Consider the following 27,518-nt stretch of genomic DNA (forward strand, 5'->3'; position numbering starts at 1 on the left):
GACATGACTTTTCAGACTTAATTCATATTTTTACTATGAGCAAACTAAATTCCAAGTGGTGTGGTCCCCTCTATAATATTACATATATACTTGAGATATTGTTAAAATATATCTGCACAAATGTTGACTTTATAATATTTTGAATACCATTTCAAACTTATATCTTTTAGTAGTATGTCAAAAATAACTGTTAATGTTACTCATTTCTTTTAATCACTTATAGCATCATTTGTGTTTACAGGATTCAGACATTGTATCAGATGCAAGCCAGACCAGGATAGGAAGTGACAGGGTGCCAAATAATTATGATAATCAGAATAAGCTATTATGGGAACAAAGTAGGCAGGTTAATAGCAGTAGTCATGTATTGAATTCTGTGAGAAGTAATGTGCCAGAATCTCAAGTAATACTGACCTTTCAGGGGCCAGTAAACCACATAGTGGGTAGGACCGGTCTTTCATCTTCTACAGCATTCATAAAATCATCACCACCACCACCGCCTCCTTCTTCAGTGCCAGATACTGTTATCATATCTGTTAGTGATAAAGAAAAAAATGTAGATGTAAATTCTGTTTCTCCAAATGGACACTGGTCAAAATATCAACGGAAATACACATTTCACCATATGACACAACATTCCCATGGACATCCTCCTGCTGTTAGTCATTCTGTAGTAGACAACGTGCCTCTTCATGGCAGCGGACATCGTTCTCGAAGTTTCTCAAATAAAAAAACACACGGGAGAAAAAACATGGTGCAGACCACAACAGCAGGCAGAAAAGATACACCCCATGTTATTTTAGGACGGTAGCAAAGAATAGTTTCATGTAGATAACATTCTTTTGTGTGCTGTAGGTGTTGGAGATTAATCCAGTTATGTGGTATCTAAGCATGTATATTTGTATAATATGGAAAGAGAAAAAAAAAAATATATATATATATATATATATATACACACACACACACACACACACACACACACTTATACATCGTGAAGATCTCTGTTTGTGTGTGTGTGTGTGTGCATGCTTAAGTGCATAACTACGTTCAGTTGTCAAGCAGCACAGAAAAACCCAAGGGTTCTCACTGAGGATCAGACAACGGCTCCTCCTAATTTCATTCCATGTTATCATTATCATATCATGTTCATCATTTACAAGACACTTTAAAAGTGTACTCATTTGTGTGCCTCATGCAATGCAGCTCCTGGATAAAGTGACATTGAACAGTGGAACTGGTATGGAGTTATTTGTGAAACTGTGGCCTCTTTTTGTTTTTTTTCTCTGAATTTTGCAGCTGTGATGGGACTAGTTTTTCTACATAGTTCTTAATGTGTGTCAAAAGGAGAGAAAAACATAAAAGACTGGCAATTTGCAGCATCAGTAGAAGAATTTATAGTTTAAAAGTGAATTGATACATGCTGCTACTGCTGTGTTTGTTATCTCTTGTTTCTTTTGTCTTGACTCATTTTCTATGTGTATTCAGTCAATTCACTGTGTAGTTTTGTGTGTGTGTGTCCATGTGTTCCTATAAATAACTGTGTGTGAAGTTGTCATATCTAAATTATGTATTGACTTGTGCCATTCATCAAGTTTCAGACCATGTAGGAATATTGTATATATATATATGACTGTACTATGTACTGTTTTTGTCAAAAATAAAAATAAATTTTAAAAAAAAATTGGAAAAAAAAAACAAAAAAAACTGCCATAAAGCTAAACATCTTATTTGTAGCTATTGAATACTGGAGATGTTTGCAGAAAAACCCTGCACTTTGTAACATTTAGATTATATGTGTGATATTCTCTTTCAACTGAAAAAAGAGAATTTGTTGACCTGTTATTATCAGTGAAAAATATATTACGATGTGCAAAAGGTGTATCAATTTTTGTGAAATATTTACCTAATTATGATTAAGACATGGCCAGATTCACTGAATTTTGATAAACATAACTTCAGTTCTTTGTCAGAGCTGCAACAAGAATATTGTCTGTTAGTCAACAAAGTGCCTTGTGATTCTTCATATTTCTGATTTCCCCATTCCATTTAGTTGTCTTAACAGTACAAGATAATATTTTTGTTATTAATGGGGGTATGCCTTTCTTTGTTGCATTTTGCTGGTACGGTTAAGTGGGTAGTACGGTTAAGTCATTTATTTCTGTCATTTGATAATTTAAACCATACTTAACCATAGTTGTATGTATGCATTGATTTGGTTCATTATCTGTTATAAGTACTTTAATTGTAGATATAAATGCAAGAAATTAATCAGGAGATCCACTGCCAGAAGTGTTCATATAGTATTATATAATTAAGTCCAGCATTTTGATTGAAGTGTTTGGAGGTGGATTTAACAGTCTACATCTTTCTTTAATTAGGCAATTTATATTTTTTCAATTAATGATTTGCCAGTGTGCTTGTGACTTCTGAAAGTACTTGCAGTATATTTTATTTTAGCCAGAGAAGTTGAGTTTCGTTCATTTTAGAGTAATGTTTTTAATGGAAATTTTTACAAATTTAACAACTCATTTTGCCCATGTGAGGGCTAGGAGTGCCATGCAGTTTATCCCATCACAGCTGTGCTACTTAGTGTAGTTCAAGACTCATAACCTTTTGTTTCTGACCCAGATAACTGTGCCTCTAGGGAAAAGTTTCCTATTGTTGGAACTTAAATAAACTGTACTTCTGCTTGTTTGATACGGGCTTGCCACTGCTTAAATATTCTCCATAACAATCATGTGATGACACATTGGTTGAACAGAGAGATAACTGAATCTTTCAGACTCTTCACGAAATGAAATGCTGCACGTTAGTAGCCAATGCTATACTTTTTTTCCTAATTGCCTTTTATAGGTTGTGTGTGAAAGTGGAATGACAGTTGCTTGTCACAGTTAAGTGTGGCATGGCATGTGCTGGTCAAACTTTTTCTGATAAAAGAAAATGTACATTTTTGTATAAAAAAAGTAAATAATAAACAGTTTATAAAAATCTTAGCTATTGTAGAAAGGTTTTATTATAGTTATATTATGCCTCTATCCAGATCATGCATATACTTAAACAACTATTTTAATAAATGGTCTATTATTATATTTTAAACAGAAATCTGAAAAACTAATCCATTAGAACTGAATGAGTGCTAAAAAAAACTTTTATCATCTCTTATAATAAATTAAGTATTCTAGAATTTAAATTACTAGTAAATAATAAAAATTCTAACGAAATAAAAACAGGCAGTTTTTTTATTGTCAGTTATGGCCATTCTCTGATTTGTTATAAAGGTTTTTTTTCCCCTGTATTTTATTACCCAAAAAACCAGCTTGTTTTTTGGCAACTCAAATTGCCAACAAACAATCCCAATATATCGAAATCTAATCTAAGAAAATATGCTATTGCATGTTCAAAACATTGTTCCTTCCATCAAAATCAGTATATATCCAGTGCTGTAGAAGAAAGTGAAGATAACATATTTTAGAAAAATATGGGGAGGGCAGAATCATGAAAACTTGAGCAAAGAGAAGAATGCAACAGTGAAAAATATTCTAGGATTAAACAAAATAGCCAATATATTATGTAAAAGGAGTTGTTTTAGGAAAAGCATACTTTATTTTTAAACTACATGAGTCACTGAAGATAACATGATTAATTATGTAATTTGAAATATTTTATCATGGTGTAAAGATTGTAATAGTATCAATCTTTATGGATAACACCCATAAAGAAAATTTGTTCATCTTTCTTTATTAAAGAGAAGACTGCTTTTTAATTATGAAGCAGTTTATTCTATCACTAAAGGTTGTGAAAGCTGTTTGAGATTTTATTTTTGTATGATGATTTTTTTTTCTCTGCTAAGTGATATCATTGAATAGCAAAAACAATGTATAACAGAAAAAAAATTCTGATCCCCCCCCCCCCCATGTAAACCCCAAACACTAGAGGTATTAGAACCTATAGTACCTAGTACTGTGCTTGGGTTGGAGGATGACTTATTACAGCTCTCCATTTATGACAAATAAATTGGGACCAAAATACCACCCAGCAGAGTACGAAATATTTAAATTCTCTTGTTAGAGAATAACAAATAGATTTTGTTACTCTGACATACAATTTCAATTTTTACATGAAATTCCATGACCTACAAAGTTATTGTGACTAATTTTATCATTTGCCCAACAATTCAGGGGTAATGTCAGTTTCTTATGTTTACACAAATATGAAGTAGGGATGAGCTAATCTGCATAAGAATATGCAGGTTAGGTCAGCAGCAGTCACTATTACTCACCTGAATTAGAGGTAAAATATGCTAACTTATTGTTCTTGTTGCCATTCCTGCTAGGAAACATGAGAGTGGTTCAATAAAGAATCGCCCTGACCTAGCTGCAGAGGTGCTAGCCTGTTGATTCTTGGCACAGGTTTTAGTCCTCTACGTAGCCACCATGCAGATTTACACATCCCCCCCCCCCTGCCGACCTGGCTAGCTGGGTGTGTAAAGTACCTGCCTAGCAACCCACCTTTGCAGTACTTCGATCCAAGCCCGCCTCAGGCTTGGATCAAAGTACTGCAAATACCTTGGGAGGTGCATTATGGCCACAGATGCCGATGCGCCAACAACTACCAAAAAAAAAAAAAAAAAAAAAAATTTTTCCCCATCGATGGATGAGGCTACGGATACCATTTTTGTAGAAGTGAGGTTGGTCTTTGAACCACAACTCTGTTGCAGAAATGAGTCTCGTTAGGGAAGTGTGTCCCCTGAAGAAATGATTTGAGGGAAGGAAACAAGAAGTCTGATGGTCTAGTAGCATTCTCACACCTTTGGACTACGTTTTCATTTATTTTGTGAGCAAGTTAGCGTAATAGGCACCTGTAATTGCTCTACCTTTCGGAAAGTAATCAGTCATTATTAAGCCTTTCTCATCCCAAAACACTGTCAGCAAGACATTTTCTGCTGACGCTTGGACCCTTATCTTCTTGAGGGGGGGGGGACCATGATGTTGCCATTCCATGGACTGCTTTTTTACTTTCAGGGTCAAAATGGGGTATCCAACTTTCATCCTGAGTGATTAGATGAGGGAAAAAGTCTTCCTCATTTTTTTGGCACAGGGCTAACAACTCAATTTCTATCGTCGATCAGCCTTCTGTAAACCAGCCAATCGTAGAATCCATCTTGCACTCAATTTCCGTAAATAGAGTTGGTCATTAAGAACTTTCAACAGAGCCCACACTAATTTTCACCTCCTGGGACAATTCATGCACAGATATCCAGCGATCTTCCATGGTTAATGACTCCACTTTTCTGATCATGCTGTCATCAATGGCTGAATGGGGATGTGCTCAGATTCTACCGATGTCCGACCACACCTAAACTGTCTATGGCAGTGCTTCACAATGCCATAGGATGGGGCTTCATCCTTATATACAGCAGTCATCTCGTGGATTTCTTTAGATTTCCCCTTCAAGAACAGATGCCAGATTACAGCTCTGGTTTAAACTTTGTCCATGATGCTACTTCACATGTTCAGCTCTGTAAGAGAAAAACAAATTAAGACCGGGCTGAAATTTTACACCTTTAGTACAGAGATATGTATGATGCTACACACAAACTGCAATATGTGGAAGTAGGTGAGAGCGATTCTTTATTGAACCACCCTGGTATACTTATATTGGTGAAAGAAGCCCTCCCCCATTTGCGATTTTCTCAAATCCCTAGTTTTACCTGAGAGATTACTGCTATTTACTGTTAACTGCTTGTTGCAAGAACAGGAAACAATGCTGTGCTGCTGCAACTAAGCTTTTGAGGATGGGGTTACTAAGCCTGCAAGGACAGCTCAAGAACATTGTGGATGGACCAGTAGAACCAAGTGTACAGACGAGGCCAGTATGCCTCGTCTGCAAACTTGGTTGGAGTTGGAGCCTGCAACAACTCGTCCTAGTTCAGGAATAACATCAATGGTGAGAATGAACTGATATAGGAATCTAGTTATACAGATCTCTACATCGTCGAGAAATATGGCATAGTATTCCTTGTGATGTAGATCTGTGACTCTGCAGCTGAAGGATGCTGTTCTTGGTGAGGACTGATTGGCCATGGTCTCATGGATAACCTGATCAGGAAACCACACACTTTACTTGATACCTATGTAAATAAGCTAGAAATTAATGTAACATTTAAGGAACACTAAGAGTGCTTCACAGAGAATGGTGTTTATCAGGAAATAACCATTACTTGTTTCAGCCAGCAAAGTTTTGCCACCATACTTTAGATGTAGATTGTAACAATGTAGTTTGAATGGATTAGAAATTACACAGAAACTTGCATGATAAATACAGGCAGTTCTTGCTTTACGAGTTCCAGGGTTTTTTATTTTTTTTAAAGTATCAATAAAATCGAAAACATGAACATTAATTGCAGAAAATGAATGTTATAAACGTTCACAAATACTGCATTTGAAACCACGCGCTTAGTTATATAATACAGTGTACCACGCTTTCTGATATTAATCCATTACCATCGTATTGCGAAAATGTAATGCGAACCCAATAACACTGTTTTTTGGTAATTTATTCCACAACCTCGGAAGTTCAAATTTTCGCTATATAACTCCATAAAAGGTCGTTTTTATAGTGTAAATTGTATTAGTTACCAATTCAAATCATTAAAACGCACTTTCATTGTTATCATAATTTGTATTCTGTTATAAGAACCAATTTTGAATGGCTTTGTGATATTTTTCTAAAGCACATTTCTGGAAGTTACAACCATAAAACAAAAACAATTTGCACTTACCGGTTTATTGGGCTTTTCTGTTATTGCAAACAATTATAAATGGGTAGTAAACTCGATGTTATTGCATTTACCAAAATACCGATAGCTGGAATTGTGTGGTTTTTTACATTATCATGGTGAAATGCGTTTGCCGTTTACTGAAATCTTCAATCGTATAAAGAACAAATTTTCAGAATCTCTTCATTCTTTTTTTTTTTTTTTCTTTGCTTCGTAAACTTGTTACTCAGCACAAATCGTGTTAGTTGCAATTTGTGCGTCCCATTAAAAAATGCTTATGCATGCTATTGAAATTTATAAAGAAAAGAGATTATCTTGGAAACATTCCTCTTGAAGCATTTTTGAAGAGGACTACTCCTTGTGCAATGAGCCAATAATGAGTGTTCGACGAGTGTGCATTAGTTGATGAATAAACATTTTGATTCTTTAACATTTGTAAATCATAAATAATTTCTCTATTATTATAATTTGCTTGTTTTACAAGCTACGTTTTCATTTCTTTGGATAAATCAATCATTGTTTAAACAAACTAATTTCATTGTTGATAACATAACAATGTTCATTGTTACATTATCAACGATAACAATATCCTCCTTAAGTTTTGCGTCAGATAAACCAGGAAATTTACTGCAAAGGTACTTAAAGCAGTTGCCATCCTTATTCAATGCTTTGACAAATTGCTTCATTATGCTTAATTTGATATGCAGTGGAGGTAAAAGTATTTTATCTGGCTTCACCAAACTTTCGTGCACAATATTTTTTGACCCCGGTGTAAGATTGTGCCACCGAGGCCATTGCTTTTTTGTCCAATGCAGTGCTTTAGCTCTGCTGTCCCATTCACAAAGCATTACATTTTAGTGTATCCACCCTGTTGCCCCAACAACATACATGACACTTAAGTCTCCACGTAATTGCTATTCGTGATCTTGATATTTAATTTTCTCCAGAAGCAACTTTAGATTGTCATAAGTTTCTTTTAAGTAGACTGAATGAGCAACTGGCACAGATGTGTACTTATCTCCATTATACAAGAAAACACCTTTTAAACTAGTCTCAGAAGAGTATAAATAGTCTCCATTCACTAGGAACATATGATGGCGCTCCTAAGGCACTTATTAAACCAACGATATCACTGCAATATACGAGAGGACCTTGTGAAAAATACTGTATAAACTCCCTTTCACGATTTCTGTACCAGGAAAATGATGTACCTAGAGCGAGTAAGTTCTTTGCTTTAAGTCTGGATCCCTGAATTTTAGCAGCATGCTTTGGAAGACCATTACTAAATGCTTCAGTTCGACTTGCGTGAATTGCTGTGGCGTTAAAATATTTTCTGGTTGATAACATTCTTCTTCACTAACCTCTTTAGCTTCTGCTTCGGTGGAAGATGTGAATTCCAAAGTTTCTGGTGGAGGTTTTACATGCAGATCAGGTTCATGCGGAACCGGTCTTATGGCTCACGGTAGATTTGGAAATTTGATGTCCTTTTTATTTTTTTGAGTTGTAACCTTACACAAAAGTAACATTCGGAATGGCTTACTGGCTCTTGCCACACCTTAGGAATAGCAAATGGCAAGCACACCTTTTTTCCTTACTCCATTTTCTAAGATGTTCGAGACTGGTATGGCATACTTTATGCGGGTCCCACAATTGATCCTGATCGCCTAGTTTTATGTCAAAGTATCCCCTGTTAGAGACTTGTCAAGTTGGAATCTCCTCGCTTTGATCTTTTCTGGCTTAAAACCTCTACCTCATTGTGTCAAATTCATCTGTTGTCTCTACCGTTCTTCCAACTCCACTAATCACTTGGAGCTCTTTGACTTCCTCTCTTTGCAATTTGACTTTTTCCAGTCCAACTTTCCTAACAGTGAGGTAATTTTCCTAGGTGATTTTAATGTTCACATCTCCAGCTGGCTTCCGTTTTCTAGTCACACCGACCCAGCTGGTCAAGATGTTGAGGCTTTTGCAATTACTAATGACCTTGCACAGATTGTTCATTTACCTACAAGAATACCGTACAATCCTAATCATACAGCCAATACGCTTGATCTTTTTCTCCCAAACAACCCTTCTAAGTACACGATCGAAGTGAGAGGTCCTTTAGGCACTTCAGATCACAACTTGGTGATTGTCTCTTCTCCAATGGAACCTCGATCACATGACTATTCCCATCCTTGTGTTGTTTGGCATTACAAGAATGCAAAATGGGATGACCTGCGAGACTTCTTTTCTTCTTTTCCTTGGTCGGATTACTGTTTCAAAACTTCTGATGTCAACATTTGCTTATATCATGTCAGTGAAATTATTCTTGCAGGAATGGAATCCTTTACCCCACACTCCAATTTAAAATCTAGTCCTTTATCCAAACCTTGGTTTTCCAATAAATGTGCTAAAGCTGTTCAAGAGAAGAATGTTACATATCGTAATTGGCTTGTTTCTAATTCTCCAGTTTCATTTTCTGCCTACACCAAAGCTCGCAACAATTGTAAAGCAGTTTAAGTCCAAACTAGAGTTTTAATAGAGAATTAATCAGTCCAAACTAGAGTTTGAACAGGCTAAGAGTAGAAAACTTGCTTCTTGCCCTAATGGTAGCTGAGCATTCTAGTCTCTTGCCAAAGCTATTGGCGGCAACTTTTGCCCATCTCTGCTCCCACCTCAGTCAAACCCAGTTTAGCATTAGTATAGGCATTTGATGCAAGAAAGCAAGCTTATGCAGTAGCAGCAAAAAATAAATAAATAAAATAAAATAAATAAATAAAAAATAACCACTTCCACTTCACCCTTCTGTTCGTTCGAAATACCTGTCCAGCTGAGCCTTAAACTTATTTAGGCTATCAACTTCCACGACAAGGGATGGAAGTCTGTTCCACCAACCAACCACCTGCTGGCTAAAGGCAAATTTCCTCACGTCTATCCTACATCTGTCTTTCCTCAATTTGAATTTATGCCCTCAGGTGATTTTACTCAGCAAGAGGAAGAATCCCATCAGCATTGAGCATGCTCAAACCATTCAAGGCTTTATACACCTCAATCAGATCACCTCGCTGGTGCCTAGTCTGCAGACACTGTAATTTGCAAAACTTAAGCCTTTCTTCGTAAGAGCACCCCTTTGTTCCAATCACCAATCTTGTTGCCCTTCTCTGTACTCGTTCCAGCATCCTTACATCCTTCTTGAAATGAGGCCTCCAGACCTGTAGACTAGTACTCTAGGTGTGGCCTGACCATTGCCTTATACAAGGGAATAATCACCTCCTTATCCCTGCTAGAAAAATTCCTATATATCATCGACAATACACCATGAGCTACTCTTCCAGCCCATCTGCACTGCTCAGAAAACTTCATATCTGCCTGCACAACCACCCCCAGGTCCCTTTCATTCTCTACCACTGTCAGTGTAGTACCACAGAGTTGATACGTTGCTCTGGGGTTGCTGTTTCCCATATGTAGTACTTTACATTTGTCAATGTTAAACTTCATTTGCCACCTCTCAGCCCATCTGCTCAACCTTTCCATATCCTGTTGCAGTAGCCTAGTGTCAGTAGTGTCCTTGACAACCCTGCCAACCTTCGTATCATCAGCAAACTTGGACATTAAGCTTGATATACCATCATCAATATCATTTATAAATACAGAAAACAATAACGGACCCAATACTGAACCCTGAGGGACTCCACTAATAACATTAGTCCACGATGAGCAGCATCCATTGATTACCACTCTCTGTCTTCTCCCCCTCAACCACCCCTTTATCCATAGCAGCAACCTGCCTCCAATGCCACACTGCCCCAATTTGTGCAGCAGTCTTCCATGTGCAACAGTATCAAAAGCCTTTCTAAAATCCAAGTATATAATATCAAAGTTATTCCCTGCATCCAGTTCTTTTGTGACTGCATCATAGTATCCAATCAAATTGGTCAGGCAAAACTTCCCCTTAACAAAACCATGCTGTGTCTGAGCTATAACTGAAGTCTTGTCTAGATGATCCTGCAGTGCTCCTTTAACCAGTGCCTCCATTAATTTTCCAGGAACAGAAGTTAAACTAACAGGTCTATAATTACTTGTGTCGCCTTTTGATCCTCCTTTGTGAATTGGGGTCACATTTGCACATTTCCAGTCCATGGGTACTTCCCCTGAGTCCAAGGAAGCTCTCATTATGGCTAAGGGTTTGCTTACTTCCTTTGTTGCCTCCTTTAATATAACTGGATAGATCCCATCCACCCCAGGTGCCTTTCTTGTGTTTATTTTCAACAATTTCTCCTCCACTTTACTCTCAGTTATTACAAGATTCTCCAGCTTACTGCCAGATTTGAATACACCTCTGGCATTCCCCTCGCTGAATAACTCCTCATGTGTGAATGTCGATACAAAATATTCATTTAGTTTGTTAGCTACCTGAGCAGGATCATCAACAGTTGACCCATCGATAACAAGTGGACCAATCTGATTCATCCCCTTCCTTCTAGAGTTTACATAAGTAAAGAACTCTTTGCTGTTTTTCTTTGCATCCCTTGCCAAGGATTTCTCGTAATCTGCCTTCGCCTGCCTAACCTCCTTTGTAACTTGGTTGCATATCAACTTGTATCTATCATAGGCTTCTGTGTCATGTGTTAATTTGTATGTATCCCATGCATTTTTCTTCTCTGCCATATGCCTCATTAGTTCATCTGACATCCATTTTGGCCTAAACCTTGAACAATATTTCTTAGTTGGTATATAAAGCCTAGTAGCTTCCAAGATAAGTTCTTTGAATGCTTCCCATTTTGAATTTGCTGTTGGTAACATCAGTTGGTCCCACTGTATAGAATTTAAATACTGTCTCAGTCCATCGTAGTCGCCTTTACGGAAGCAATAACCCTTCCCTTTACCCCTAATGGTAGTTACCTCTTTGAGTAAATCCCACTTAAGCACACTGTGATCACTGCCACCTAGTGGTTCATTTACCTGCAGATTCTTAATTCATGAAGAATCACTACTAATAATCAAATCAAGAGTATTACTCCCTCTAGTTCCCTCCTGAACATGCTGATGTAGAAAACAATCATCCAATAAATCCACAAAAGCCTTGCTAGTGTGTGAGTGACCAGCCTCCAAATTCCAGTCAATATCTGGGAAATTAAAATCCCCCATTATAAGACTCTCTGATTTACTGGCCCACTCTATTTCCCTGTACAGTTTCTTATTATACTCATCAGAGTCATTAGGCCTATAGCACACTCCTACTCTCAATTTTGATCTCCCAATGCTTATGTCACACCAAACTGACTCGACACTGCACTGTCCAGCAATGTCGACTGGCTTCACTTCCTTGGATTTTATGTATTTCTTGACTAATAACATAACCCCTCCTCCCTTCCTATCCTTTCTGTAGACATTGTACTCCCCAAATTCCAGTTCTGCATTCCTTATATCTGTGTGACACCACGTCTCTGAAATCCCCACAATATCTGCCTTTGATGTTTTGAGTAATACCTCAAATTCATCAAATTTATTTACTAAACTCCTAGCATTGATGTACACACAAGTATACATGCACCTGTTCTTTTTCTTAGCTACCCTAACACAACCTATGTGTTTATTTGTACCCCAATGATTCCCAGCAGTCTCTGAAATATCCTGCATCTTATTTTCCAGGCTGCGGCTCATTCCAAATCGAAGCAGTGCAAGAATCACTTTCACCTCTGCCAGTGGCTACTGTTAATCTATTAGTCCTTGTATCTCCCCAATCTAGCAGTTTTCCGACCCACCTAACACTGCCTCGATAGCATCAGCAAACATTCTTGCACCCTTTCTATTTAAGTGTATCCCATCCCAGTAGAAGTCGTCTCTCCTGTTAAAAAGTACAGACCAGGCTGAAAAAAATTCTACCCCTTGAGCCTTGCACAATCTTTCCAGGGCCGAATTGATCGACAGGGCTCTCATCATATGCTCCCTCCTATCGTGTCTGGGCAGAATTGCAGACACTTTCAAATTCAACCCTATTTCACGGCTTTTTTTCAACAGTGACCTGTACTTGTTAAGTAATTCCGCCGGTCTCCTACTCTTAATATCATTAGTTCCAACATGTACAACTATATCACCTTTTGTGCCCTTAAAAGATGATATCCGCTCTACAACGTCATCAACCTTTGCCCCTGGCAGACATACCCTGGTCCTGTTCCACCTATCGTTTTGACTACACTAGATTGTAGGAAGTTTTCTTTTAGCCAGCAGTTCATTAATTCTGGAACAGGTTGCCTTCACAGGTAGTCAAGGCTAACAGTTTGAATAAAATTCATAGGTCAACTGGATAGTTACCTATGTGGAGAAGAGAAGAAAATAATTTGTATTTTCTTATCTACTTTTTTTTTTTTTTTCCAGCCAAGGCAGCAAAAACCTCTGGCTTCCTTGCACTATATGGCTATTACTATTACTAAGTTTTGTCTTTCTCTAGAGTGCAACATCGACATTTGGAAGATTCCAATTGGTAGATGGCTTTTAGCATGATAATGACAAGAGTGTCAATCTGCCCAGAGCCTTAAACTTTCTATGACCCATGTAGCATTTGAGAGGGTCACCTTTTTTTTTTTTTTTTGTTAAATTTGGGAGTTCAATCATATCTTCCTATGTAACTTTGACATACTGATGCAGTATGTCATATAGCATATGGTTTCTTTATTCACAATAAAGCATTTCAACATGATACAAGATTTAAAAAAGTAAATCTGTTTGAGATTCTGAAAAAATGTAAATCGATAAGTACTTCTTGAACATAATTAGTGTCTCAACATTTTATATCAGTAATGTGGAAAGTTTAAAATATAAAGGAATAATGGGGGGGGGGGGGGGGGAAGAATCATTACTGTCTTCAGATAATAACTGCCCATAATATTGAGGTTTCTTCACAAGTTACGGTTAGAATTACAGATATTTTTAAAAATGTTGCCTTTCTTGTTAATGAAAAATTCATTTCCAAGAACAAATGGAGGTGCAGAGCATTTTTATCTTTAATAGCCAGTCTTATAAAACAGGATCACAAGGAACAAATGTTTATCTCATTGTCTAGAAAATTATGGTCAATTCAGGATATTTCCAACCTAATACTGAAATATTTAGTCCATATTATTATTATTAGCCATATGGTGCAAGGAAGCCTGAGGCTTTTGCTGCACCAGCAAAAAAAAAAAATTTCTGAGTTACCTTGAGAGAGAGAAAGAGAGAGAGAGAGAGTGGGCTTGACACACTCAGGGACCCTGGGTGTGTCAAGCCCATACTCACCAGATGTGAGTCCCTGGGGTGAATTTTCTCTAAAATGATGATCCACATGAATAGAATCAATTTCAGTAAGTATCACATAAGTATTCTTGTTACCGCCAGTTAAGAAATTGAATGTTGTCAGTGAAAAAGCAATCTGCAAAGAACAGGAGGTGACTGGCCCCAACTCAACGTAAGAAATGCTGACTCAAAGACAGTTACCATTCTTTCTTGCAGTGAGTTATCTGGTTCTTATACTACGTCAAGCAGTTCCTCCTTGATGACATAGTGAAATGTTCTTTAAGTACAGCTGGGGGGTCCTCTTTATCAGAGGATAATTAGAATGAAGAAAAGACCACTTACAGTGAATATCCACTTAACGCAGGGTCTAAAATCCTATATAAAATATGTAATGAAAATAAGGTCTAACTGGGACCTTAACACAAACAATAGTAAAAAAAATGGTAGAAAAGGTTTATGTACAGTCCTCTTAAAAAAAAAAAAGTAAAGTGCAGCCATTATCAACCCACTGCAGGATGGAAGCCTCCTCAAGGACAGGACTTTTTGTCAGAAGGTACATTCACAAAAAAAGGTTCCAATTGCAATTCACAAAAAAAGGCATCATTTTCTTTATGAAAAAGTATACCACAATACCAAATTTCGGTATTGACAGGGGATACCTTGTATCCCCTGTCAATACTGAAATGCTGACCCTACCCTGACTATGCCACTGTCCTCCACCCTCTCCATCTCTAGTGTTCTGTCGTATTTTTTGGTTTCCAAGATAAATTTGCAATCGAACTGAGGAGAATTAATGAAATTTTACAATTGCAATAAATACCAAAAGAGGTAGTATAAGAAATGGAAAAACTGGTTCCATAAATGATTGCAACAATGGAAGAATTGGTGGTACTATGGTATTATCTTGCAAGGGACTTACTTCAAAGGAAATGCCATGGAACAGCCAGTAAGTGAAACAATTATTATTATTACAATCCAGAAACTTGGGTTACACCTCATCTAATTTAATGGCAACCTGGTAATAACATCTACTGTGCCTGTATCACAGAGGATACATTACACTGAACTGCTCCTGGAAATGATTCTCCCTCTCTTGTACTGTCTCCATACTGTTCAATTACCCTGCTCAGCCATGCCTTTTCATTTAAGATAGGAAAGTTGGTAAAAAGGGGGAATAGGGAGAGAGAACATTAACAGACCAGATGAATGATGTTATATAACAACATATAAAAATTGTCTATAGTGTCTTGCTATTTCCTTTCATATGAGGATTAGCCTCAACTAAAGAGCTATTCAGATTTTTTATTATATGTATATATCTGATAGGTATTATGTGTATCTATCAGATATATACGTGTGTATGCAAGTATTTTCTATACCCATCCTTTGGTCTAAAGTATGGGGACTACAGCTAAAGAAAGACATTGAGCTTCTTGAAAAGATTCAAAGATGAGTAACTCGCCTGGTGAGATCGGCAAAGGGGTGCCCATATGAGGAAAGATTTCGAATATATGGGATGCAGAGCTTGGGAACTAGGACCTTAGAGGAGACTTGACTGAGGTGTTTAAGGCTCTGAGAGGCATAAGTAAAATAGATGAGGATGAAATTTTCACAGTTATAAATGATTCTACAACTAGGGGCCATAAATTTCAAGTTACGTGGGGAGATGCTCAGACTGGATTGCAGGAAGTTTTATTTTATTTAACAGCGGTGGTCCTGATACAGCTGCCTCTGATGTATGCTGTACTTTTTTTGCTGCCTCTGATGTATGCTGTACCTTTTTATTTTATTTTTATTATGAAAGATTCAGTTTCCAACTATTTTAAACGTTATTCAAATATATGTATAATTATATCACATGACAGTAGTGGGCGAATTGCTAACGCTGCGCCTGTGCTGCCATCCATAGTTCATTATTCGTCTATATAATCTGGTTAAGATTACTTTTGTCAGTAGTGTGGCTTTGCACTGGAGTGCTCGTATCTGTTCTATTTTTTAATTTTCACTGCATCAGGACCACCGCTGTTCAAATCACCTGCATTGGTGGTTCGATCTGGGGATCGGATGGCGGACTGATCTTTGGATCGATTCTCCTTTGCAGCGATTTGTCTAGCGATCGAAATGCAGCAATTCCCCGACCATTATTGGCCTTTTGGTCCTCTGTCGAGATGGGGGCATAATGGTCAGTCTATTTTTGTTTTATTTCATTGTAATGGTTTACATCTCTGTTGGTGATATTTCATATAAATTTGGACCTAGTGCCCGTCAGAGGGTGCCGTTAAATTTCTATTTAATTGGCTTTCAAAATTCAATAAATTATTATTCTTATATTTAGATTTTCTAAATTATTTTAGAGAGTTTCTGCTGCAATATTTTTACCCCACTCTCTTCCCTCCCTATTTGGTTTGATTTAATGTAGGTTTAATTTCGACTATTTTCGCTCTTGTCTTGCCATACTGCTGGAATTATTTTATTTTATTTTAACTCTCATTCTAATTTATTTGTATGGTTATATTTCAAGCATCATGTAGAGGAATATGCTTTTTGCTGCCTCTGATGTATGCTGTACCGTTTTATTTTGTTTTTATTATGAAAGATTCTGTTTCCAACTATTTTAAACGTTATTCAAATATATGTATAATTATATATATATATATATATATATATATAATATAAAACCCCTGGCTTGTAGCCGTGAAGGGTATTGTGTACAGCATGTGCGTTCTGTATGCAATAAAGAGTTCTTCTTCTATATTAAAAATATGTTATATGATAGTTATAATAATAATATAATTATAAACAAAATTACAATTCATAATACAAATTATATATACTTATATAATAATTTTATTCTTTATATAGAGGTACTAAATAAACATCAATTATAGATCACCACAAAATTAAAAAGATACCATACAATGGATGGTATTTAAACCATGGTTTATGTTAACTTTTCAATGAGATATTTGTGCCTGGTGTGATTCACAGATCTTTTTGATATTAGGTGGAATATTGGCAAGACATACTCTCATTTCTTCCTCAATCGCGTGTAGTCTTTCCCTCTTGTTAGTTTTTATAGTGGTAAGCACAAAATCCTAACTCACATAGGTAAGATGTAGAAAATTCTTCCAAGTAACCAAATATATCTTCAATATACATAAGCAACTTATCATTGAGCTTAATTCGATACATGAGTCCTGTGGCACATGTTTGTGTCATGTCAAGTCCCACTTGACAAGGGAGCACAAAAGGTTAACCGTAACGTAATATTGTATGTAATGAAGCAGTTATCTTTTATAATGTGAGGTTTTTTGAATTTTTTTTATTTTGGAATTGTAAATAGAATGATCAGCTGACATATGTAAATACTGTTGTCATGGTTTATGGAACACAATAATAAGGATGCACCTTTTTATAATGAAATAAATATATAAATTTTAAAAAAAATAAATTTAAGTAATTTAAACCCAAATTATGTGGTGCCTCTGGAATGTTGTTGAAGCACGCTCTGTAGCACCCCAGTTGAAAACCACTGGTCTAAATAGTTCTTTGAAATTAATAATGCATCAGCATCATAATCGGACTGCTTTATTTTTTTTTCAAAACTTCAGAATTTATTAGAAAAATTCATTTAAAAATTTATAATATATATAATTTTCATTGCCATTTCCCTAAAAGGAAGAAATGCCTATAATGTTCGGTAACAGCAAAGTAAAATTAATTACATTTCATCTTACAGTATACGTTGTAACAGCTAAAAATAAGTATTTTGCATACAATTATAATTTCAAAACTATATAAAACAATTCTCTCTCTCCTATATCTCCATGAAAATATAAAATAATATAAAAACAGAAAACAAGGAAAATATTCTATTTGTCTAGAAAAATATAATGAACTGGCACGTGGAAACATGTGATATCACATATTAGCCATACAGTCATATGATCAATGTCATAAAGTTACTATAAACTGCAGCCATTATCAATCCACTGCAGGATGGAAGCTCCTCAACAATTCATGTTGACGGAAATGGACCATAATCTGCCATGCTGGTCCAGTGCGAATTGGCAGATCTACCATTTTTAGCAGTCAGAGGCTTTTTTTGGCTGGTGCTTATGCTGAACCCTGGTCTTCCCAGAAGAGCATGTGCTACTGCACTCCCGCTCCTGACCACTTGGCTGCAGAGGCCTTTGTAGCCGAAGGGTCAGGAACGGGAGTGCAGTAGCACAGCATGAATGCCTCTGACTGCTAAATACTGTTGATCTGCCAATCTGCACTGGACCAGCGTGGCAGGTTATGGTCCATTTCCCTCAACATGAATCATCGAGGAAAAAGGTTACCATACTATTACTAAATAAAAAGCCTTCCAAATGACCCAAGAAATAGTCAAGAATAATTTCCATAAAATAGCAAAATAATTAAGAATTTCACCTCAGAGCAAGAGTTGGTTATGTTATATGTGAAAAAGAAGGGTGACAATCAAATATGTTGATACACCTGTAAGCATTTCATGTTCACAAAAAATAGTTTTTCTTGTTACCTGAAAGTGCCAGTATTTTTCATTTTGAACAGATTTCATATTTCTGAAATAATGGTCAGTTTTTTTCACATTCTGTCAGCTTTTCTGTAATGGAGACTGCAGAGTTTAACCAGTATTCAGTTTTACTGAGCCTAGCCAACTTGGACATAGTAGCATTATATAAAATTTTAAAATGATATATAGTTTAATATTTGACTAAAACTGCAGCAGAATATATTACTTTATATCCATCCTGGCATGGGATAAGATAAATCACATTATTGAATATAAGTATAATAAACAGAGGATAATGGTATTCAGTGTTTTAATATCTGAAAAATTTATGCGGCTTAAAAACTCCTTTTATGACAACTTGATCCTTTAGCAAATTTTTGCAATGATTTTTAATGCTGATAGATAAAGGACGAGAACACAAAAATTTAGCCCTACTTATCAATTATACTACTGGTAACAGTTTTGTTGAACTTTCTCTTTCTTGCAAACAAATACATCAAACTTTTTCAATTGGTGAAATAGAAATATTTCTACCATAAAATGAGGATCTTAATAAATTGCATTTCTTCTATTAGGTTAATTTCATTTATAACATGTTACAATAGATGCGGTATTGAAATTGCAACAGGTTCCTTATCTGAAGGGGGATCAAAAAGTAGGAATGAATATAATTACTGCAGCTTATTGGTTTGAGATATATTTTCATACGGATACAGTGTCTGAAAATTGACAGCCTCAGGAGCTGACAGTTAATGGTTTTTGGGTTTCCTGAATTTTAGACAATAAATCTAAATAGGCATGGATTGTCAAAGTCCAATTATATACAGATAAGCAGAAAATGCATCAGTATCTTGCTGAGTGGGTAGCATGATTACATGATTAACTTATTAACTATATAAATAAATAAATAATATTATTAACTATATTATTTATTTATTTTATCCCCTTTGGCTGTTGGTTAAAGTTTGGCAATGAGTAGCCCACAACTGGGCATGATGAAATTGGCATGATCACCTTCACATAATCTTGGTTATAATTCTTCAATCTACTTGATTACAATTTTTCTTATAACAACTCTATTCTGTTCGTGTTTTTCCTTGATTTAAAGTTCCTCATTTCCATATTTTTACTGACAACATATCCTGCATACAGCAATAAAAGTTAGCTATATAGAAAAATTTGGTAAAAAACCAAGTGGTTGACTGCCAATGGAAAATGTTGGCCGTCAACCCCCCAATTTCTCCCATTCACTTCTACTGGCATCATTCTAGTTAAATTCATATTGCTTATCACAGCATTAAATATAGTAAGAATACATAGAGTAACAAAATTTTATTTACTCACTAAGTGTATTTTTATTTTCCTCAATAAATTCTTATATAAAATCAGTGTAGGCTTATTAGTTTTCATGCTGTAAGTCATTAAAAGCTTAACAGTGCTTGTGACTAAACCGCTCAGCACACACAGTGTTTATTTATTTAATTGAGAAATAAAATAACTTTCTTATTCCCATGTACTGGTTTTAGAAAGAAATTTGATAATTGTAATTTACATCACCACTATGTGCTTACTGTACAAATGGGAACATTTTATGTTTGATGACCAGCATAATTCCCACTGTGAGTTTGTAAGATTCATGTATTTACAGCATGTCAAAAATTTGGCAACAGGAAAACATGGTCTATGCTCATTCACACATGAACATATAGTAGAGAAGTCAGCAGCAGAATGAATATTTTGAAGCTTTAAAGTTAATATAACTTTTACTCAAATATAATTGTATTAGGAGAACTAGTTCACTATCCAACAGTGCTATCAATGTGATGAAGGAATTCTAAACCTTCAAAATATCCAGTTTTTGGACAGCCAGATTTCTGAAACTCTACCTGTATTAATAATGTTCTGTCACATGGCAAAAAGTTTAAAAATTTATGAATTGATCTCATTTTACACAAAAACAAAATATGTCAGCAGGTTAAAAATTTTAAGAATACTGTACTGTTGAACAGATGACAGAAAAGTACTGAAATGGTCATGACCATTGGTAAAGTAAAACTGTACCATACTAGTTAAGGGTTAATATTATGTTGTTACAATACTAAAATGCATCTAATATATTTCGAAAGAAACAGACATAACAGAAGAAATTAATGAAATGTCTTGTTTCTTTAATAGAGGATACCCACAACAAAGAAAGTAACCATGATAACTAAAAAACTTCTTGCTCAGAATCTGCATAATCTTCTTCATGTTACATCTCAAAAATAGTTATGTATCAAAAATAGTTACCTAAATAGTGCATATATTTTTTAAACTCGTTTATCCATATTCTTTATTCATATAATTAATAATGAATACTATTAATTATATGAATATGAAGAAAGAAGACTAAACTAAAATACATACATAATTTTAAGGTTATTGGACTGAGTTCGTGATCAATAATTACTTAAAAAGAGAAGAAATTTTGAAATTAAAATTAATTCCAAATATGATACCAATTACAGTACAGATAATTACCATTCCAACTTATCCACTGCTAAGATTCAGGAAACATATAAATAATCAGTTCTTTTTTATTCACTTTTCCAATTGTATTTCGAGGAAGTGCCTCGCACCATTTCAATACAGTAGGAATGGAGTAATTGGGCAAGTGGTCTTTACACCAATCTCGAAGTTCATTGAGAGAAAATTGTTTTTTATTTCTTGTCACTAAAACTGCAGCAACTTTTTCACCCCACATAATGTCAGGTAAACCTACAACAGCACAGTCAATGATATCTGGATGAGCAAGTAAACAACGTTCCACATCAAGAGCACTGACTTTGAAGCCTCCATTCTTGATAATGTCTACTGAACTGCGGCCCAGAATTTTAAATGAGCCATTCACATATTGGGCTGTATCCCCTGGGAGAAAAAAATTAATTCGATGATAAAAATATATATTCCAAAATTACACATCCAGTATAAAAGATATTTTTTTATCATTAATAAAATATAATAATCAAAATTAATGACTCTCATAACTCCGTTATCACACGCTTCAGTTTCTGGTGCATGCCCTCTCTATAGATATTTCCATGGGTATTGTTACTCTGAACAGACAATGTCAATTTAAGGATATCAAGATATTAAGAATTGTGTGAAAGATATACATGGCAAAAATTAACTCAAATATTAAATATGAAAATATCCGTCAAGGGAAAAGTGAATTATAAAAAAATTTGAGTTTAGTGAAGTTTAATCATATATTAAACTTAAACTATTCTTATTCTATTAAGAATAACATAATTAAATAATATAAGTTTATGATGACACCCAACTACTGCTCCACTGCACATGGTCATACCAATACTGTCACTGTGGAGATAGCAATAAAAGACAGCAGATATATCTATGACTTAAACATCAGTGTATTAATAGCACACTGCACTGTTCAGGACTTTGAATCCAAAAGGTGTGTGACTGGTGGGCACTGCACTTGCTTGCTCAATGAGGAGCAAAGGTGGTTAAGTATGGGATTATCTCTGCAACATTTGATGAAACTGTGGCTGATGATAAAATATAGTGTACACTTTGAGCAAGAACTGAAAATAATCAGCATGCAGTGGAAATCTGTTTTCTCCTTGGGAAAAAAAAAATTTTAGAGTCTAATCATTTGCCAGCAAGATGATGCTTACTATCTTCTTGAATTCTCAGTTCCTTGCTTCTGTACTAGTTTCTATCAATGATCAGTAATACTGAGAAACACTACAAGACCTACATATGCCCTTTACAAACAAGTACATACACAAGCTCATAGAAGGAATTGCCTCTTTCATGACAAGTCATCTATGTAGAGTGAACCTGTTATATGGAATATGTTAGGAGTATTGTGGAATGTTATTTACAGCCCATGTCTCTCTCTCTCTTTCCATAATTTAGATATATTTGAGCCTCCATAAAAAAAAAAAAATAAATAAATAATGAAGAGATGCCAATTTCAGATGGTTGTCATTAGCTTTTCTGTAACTTAGTTATACCACATTATTGTGTATTATGTCTATATAAGTGTGCATTCACAGGCAAATTTGCTGTTGTGCAGACTGAAAAATCCAGAATAACTCATAGGAAAAAACTGTACTCCCTCTGATTCAGATGGATGCTGAAGTGTAGCATGCTGTCTGTGATTGGTTTCATTAAATAGTCAAAGGAACTCTTAAAGAAAGTACCTTGCAAGTGATGAAACAAATAGTGTGTTGTGTGGTGAGAGAATTAACAAAATAGATGGAAATATTAACTACAAAAATTATTATTCTGATCTAAATAATTAGATAAATTGTAGAATTCTTACAGTACCAATTTAAATTGACTCAAATTAATAGCATAGCTTAATTTTCGGTACTCATCTTTTTATATAATCTGCAATTGACGTGTTGAGATAGGATAAAATGGTAGTTGAGTTTAAAAATTGGAATTAATATGGATACGTTTAAATTTTGGAAACAGAGTTTAAAATATGCTCAAGGAAATAGAAGTGCACGTCTCATCCTTGGTTGTCATGAATTAAAAGTTGAAATGATAAAGCTAGGAAAGTTAAACTGAGGAGGCCAAGAGCCATAACGAATTGGCTTTCGTTGTTAACGTCTTCAGTTGGTGATAGTGGGAGGGAGTGAACGCGTGTATTTAAAAGACTATGTTCCCGTGATGATCCTCCTAGACATGTATCAAAGTTATAATAAAATTCTAGCAACATAATAAAAAAAAATTAAAAACATATAAATCTTCTGAAACTAATGAGACTTCTCAGCTTTTTTGAAGAACACAGCATAAGGTTCAGTTCAATTGAAGAGAGAATATAGTATTAAGAAATTGGAAAGAAACTAAAACAATGATAACAGTTAAGAAATGAAGAACCAGAAACTGAAAAAGATGCCACTACACAACATGTTAAACCAGTTTAGACATGCTAAACTAGATCATTGTTAACAAAATATGACAGCATTGCTGTTAATTACATTTAAAATCCTAATGACTTTTTGTAAAATAATTAAATATTATTATATTTAATTATTTAAATAACTATTGTTTGAATTTAATTCTTTGATATTTTCTATTTTAAAGATCTTGAAATTAACTCACCTGTTTTGAACCATCCATCTTTGGTAAATGCTGCTTGTGTAGCTTTGGGTTTATTCCAATATGTTTTAAAAACATTAGGGCCTCGAACAAACAATTCTCCAATTTCAGTTTCACACCCTGACTTAACTGAGATGTGGTTGGAATCTCCTTGGACCAGAATATCATATCCATTAGGTGAATACACATTCTGTTTTGCTATACAAACTTCTACTCCAGGAAGTGGCAAACCCACACATCCTAAAAAATTTAAGTTACATTGTATTTTGCAATGGCAAAACAATTTTTTAAGAATAAACTGTCATTGATTACATAGAAGAAGATATCACAGGTAATTAAGAAGAAGATAATAATGGCATATATCTGGTCAGTGGCACTATATGCAGCAGAGACGTGGATTCTTACAAAGGGAGACAAAAAGAGACGAGGCCTTCGAGATGTGGTGCTGCGCAAGATAGAAAAAATTAAATGGACTGAAAAAGTGTCAAATGTGGAAGTATAAGATTTGCCCGACTGCCAAATCTTATAATGGAAAGACGCCTCACCCTAACTGTCAAAATGACCACTGGAATAATCTCGGAGCCAAACATATGGGAACTGTGCAGCTGGAGGATCCCTCAACCCGGACTGAGATCAGCTCCAACCCTTATAGCCAACCATAACAGACTAGCCCTTAGCGACCGCTTTCTCCCCAAGCAGATGCTTATCACAGTCCAAGCAATCGAAGGCGATCTCTACAAATTTGTCAAGGATCGCAAATACGGGAGCGAGATCCTTGATGACCTAAATTCAACCAGGAAAACTGCACAGTAATGTCGCAGTATAATAAATTTAAAAAGGATGTCTGTATAATATTGTATATAATGTCAAAAAATACTGTATAACATTTTTATGAATATTGTGAATAATTTAACTGAAACCTATTATACTGTTGGCCCTGGGGGATGAACCCGAACTTCGATGTGGGCCCCGTCTTCAAGGCCTTTGTACACCAGCCAATGTGAAGGCCCCTGGCATTCCTGCCGTGAAGGGTAAATTGTATACATCCTTTGTACAATAAAGATTATATATATATATACTAAGACAGAAAGGAAAATTCTAGGTAGAATAAGATTAACTAGACTCAAATGGGGTGGGCCACATGATTCAGCATGACGGTTTGCTTCTGGATGCCATGGAGGGGACTGTGGAGGGAAAATGCCCTAGGGAAAGACCCTGGAGCAGGACTTTGAAATTTTGAAGAACTAAAACAAATGGCTCAGGAGAGACAGAGGTGAAAACAGCTCATCAGAGGAACTGACTAGTCACAAGACTGAATTACTGATGACGACGACATTGAATTACTGATGAAGATGATTATTTAGCAAAAAACAATAATTAAGAGTATATATCTAAGTTGTTTGTTTGTTTGTTATTTGGTTTTTAGGAGCATTAGCAACTAAGGCCATATTGCTCCGGGGATATGCGGTGGTCATTCCCTGGCCTTTCTGCATCCTCTGTATTTGGTGGGCACAGGCTCGAACCCCGGTCTAATCAAAAAGCGTGTGCTACGCACTGCTACTTCTGCCCACCTGGCTACGGAGGCACCATATATATCTAAGTGCTAATGCTCTATGCATACATATTGAACTCTGTAGCCACAGGTAATAGAGCAGAGTCAACAAGATTATACTACCCTAGTTGATCCAGAGTCCTCCTAGAGCATTAGCACTAGTTTTGGTCCAGTGGATTATCTAACAGCCAACCTACAAAACCTGTTTTAAAGCTATAGACTTCAAAGGTAAGGAATATTGGACCTTGCCACAATGCCTGTCATAACCTAAAAAAAGGTGAATTTTATAACAGAAAAGATACAAAGACGATATTTGTTCTGGAAACCAAACAGTTTTCACTATTTCAAGCCTCCATTAAGCAAAGTGGTGGTACTGCACCAAGTGAAAAGAATCATCCACCAGTATTGTTTGGTGTCAGACATACCTGTTTGTGGTGTAGATGCCATATCACAACCTCTGCTTAAGTTGTTATGCTTTAGTGATTAACTCCAGCATATTAGACAGTATTTCTATACACCGTACACAGAGAATATAGCAAAGATTGCTAACAGTCCCATTATTATTTTTTTTTAGGGGGTATTAGAACCTATAGTACTTAGTACCATGCATGAGTTGAAGGTTGAGAAGATGAAAGAAGGTATTTGTTGACATTAGACTTGAATTTCTGTAGATTGTAATTTTCAGAAAATACGTATAAAGGATGGCTCTTTCAGAAAACAGAAGTTGAATGAATAAATGAGAAGGAATAAAAGTTAGTTCTGTGAGTTTGAAGTTGGACAGTAAAAGGATGTTGACCAGTTGTGGCACATGTTTGGACTGCTTCGGATGAGAGAGCAGGAATTATAGAAGCCAATTCAGAACAGTGCCCATCTATAGAAAAGGCATGCAGTAGAAATAGAACATCTATGAGACAGAGTGTGGAGAGACTGTTAGAGATGAGTCATTAACTAACCTAACTGCCCTCTTTTGAATGAAATCTAGAAGCCTGAGAGAGGTTTTGGGGGCACCGCCCCAGATGTGGGAACAATATTCCAGGGTAGGATGGATTTGCAATTTGTACAGAGTGAACAGCTGTTTAGAAGAAAAGTGCAGAAAGCAAAAGAGAAAACCCAGTTTTTTAGTTGTAGAGGAAGCAATATTTGTAATGTGCTTATGCCAAGGGAGAATAGATGCTGTGGTAAGCCCCAATAGAGATATGTGATCTTGCCTAGAAATCAGTGTCATTGAATATAAGCATAGGAGCACAATCCTTTTTGCGAGATATAAGACAGAACTGAGTTTTAGAAGGTGAAATCGACTAAGTTATCTTTTCCACACTGGAAAATTACCTGGAGATCAGCATTTAAGGAATTAGTAGTGGATATTGTAGAAGTTGAAGTTGTTTGTGCAGGGCAAGGTTTTGCAAACTGGAAGGCGGAATGCAATATGCTATCATCAGCAAAACTACAGATAGATTTTTCGGTCAATGGAAGAAGGTCATTAATATATAAGAGGAAGAGTGGGAGAAAAAACTGAACCTTAGGGAACATCAGCATTAGTGGAGAAGTTAAAAGACTGAGAGCCATCTACTATCACTCATACTGAGCAGTTACCTGGAGATCAGCATTTAAGGAATTAGTAGTGGATATTGTAGAAGTTGAAGTTGTTTGTGCAGGGCAAGGTTTTGCAAACTGGAAGGCGGAATGCAATATGCTATCATCAGCAAAACTACAGATAGATTTTTCGGTCAATGGAAGAAGGTCATTAATATATAAGAGGAAGAGTGGGAGAAAAAAACTGAACCTTAGGGAACATCAGCATTAGTGGAGAAGTTAAAAGACTGAGAGCCATCTACTATCACTCATACTGAGCAGTTAGAGAGAAAACTGGATATACAATTGCAAAAAACAGTTGGCAAATCATAAGATGGAAGCTTGTTTAGAACACCTTTATGCCAAACACGATCGAAAGCTTTTGAGATATCGAGAGCAACTGCTTGTGATTCGCCGAACTTTTCCATTGAATTAGCTCATAAATGGGTAACATAAGCCAGAATATCACCAGTGGATCAACACTGACAGAATCCATACTGACGATCATTGATCAGGTGGAGGTTTCTACATAGTTTAAGAGTTAATTGATTTCTCCATTACTTTAGAAAGAGTAGAAATAAGTCCAATAGGACAATAATTGGAAGGGAGGGATTTGTCACCCTTTTCAGGAACTGGCTGGATATGAGCACATTTCAAAGCAGAAGGGAAAACACATTTGGAATAAGAAAGAGGGAAAAAGGTGGTACAGA

General features: G+C 35.8%; 1 protein-coding gene across 1 annotated transcript in view; it reads right to left on the reverse strand.

Annotated features, from left to right (window-relative positions):
- Window positions 1–21,009: 21,009 nt before the first annotated feature.
- The window catches only part of LOC150078835 (malonate--CoA ligase ACSF3, mitochondrial-like), a 38,234-nt gene continuing 31,725 nt past the window's right edge, over window positions 21,010–27,518 (reverse strand). The window contains exons 6-7 of the mRNA XM_090382417.1: window positions 23,688–23,924; window positions 21,010–21,473 (exon numbers count right to left, since the gene is read on the reverse strand). Of these exons, the coding sequence (XP_090238543.1) occupies window positions 21,106–21,473; window positions 23,688–23,924 (605 nt within the window). The 3' untranslated portion in view covers window positions 21,010–21,105. The remainder of the gene's footprint in view (window positions 21,474–23,687; window positions 23,925–27,518) is intronic.

Source organism: Mastigoproctus giganteus, chromosome 10 (assembly GCF_048544385.1).
Source record: "Mastigoproctus giganteus isolate SK-2022 chromosome 10, ASM4854438v1, whole genome shotgun sequence".
NCBI lineage: Eukaryota > Metazoa > Arthropoda > Arachnida > Uropygi > Thelyphonidae > Mastigoproctus > Mastigoproctus giganteus.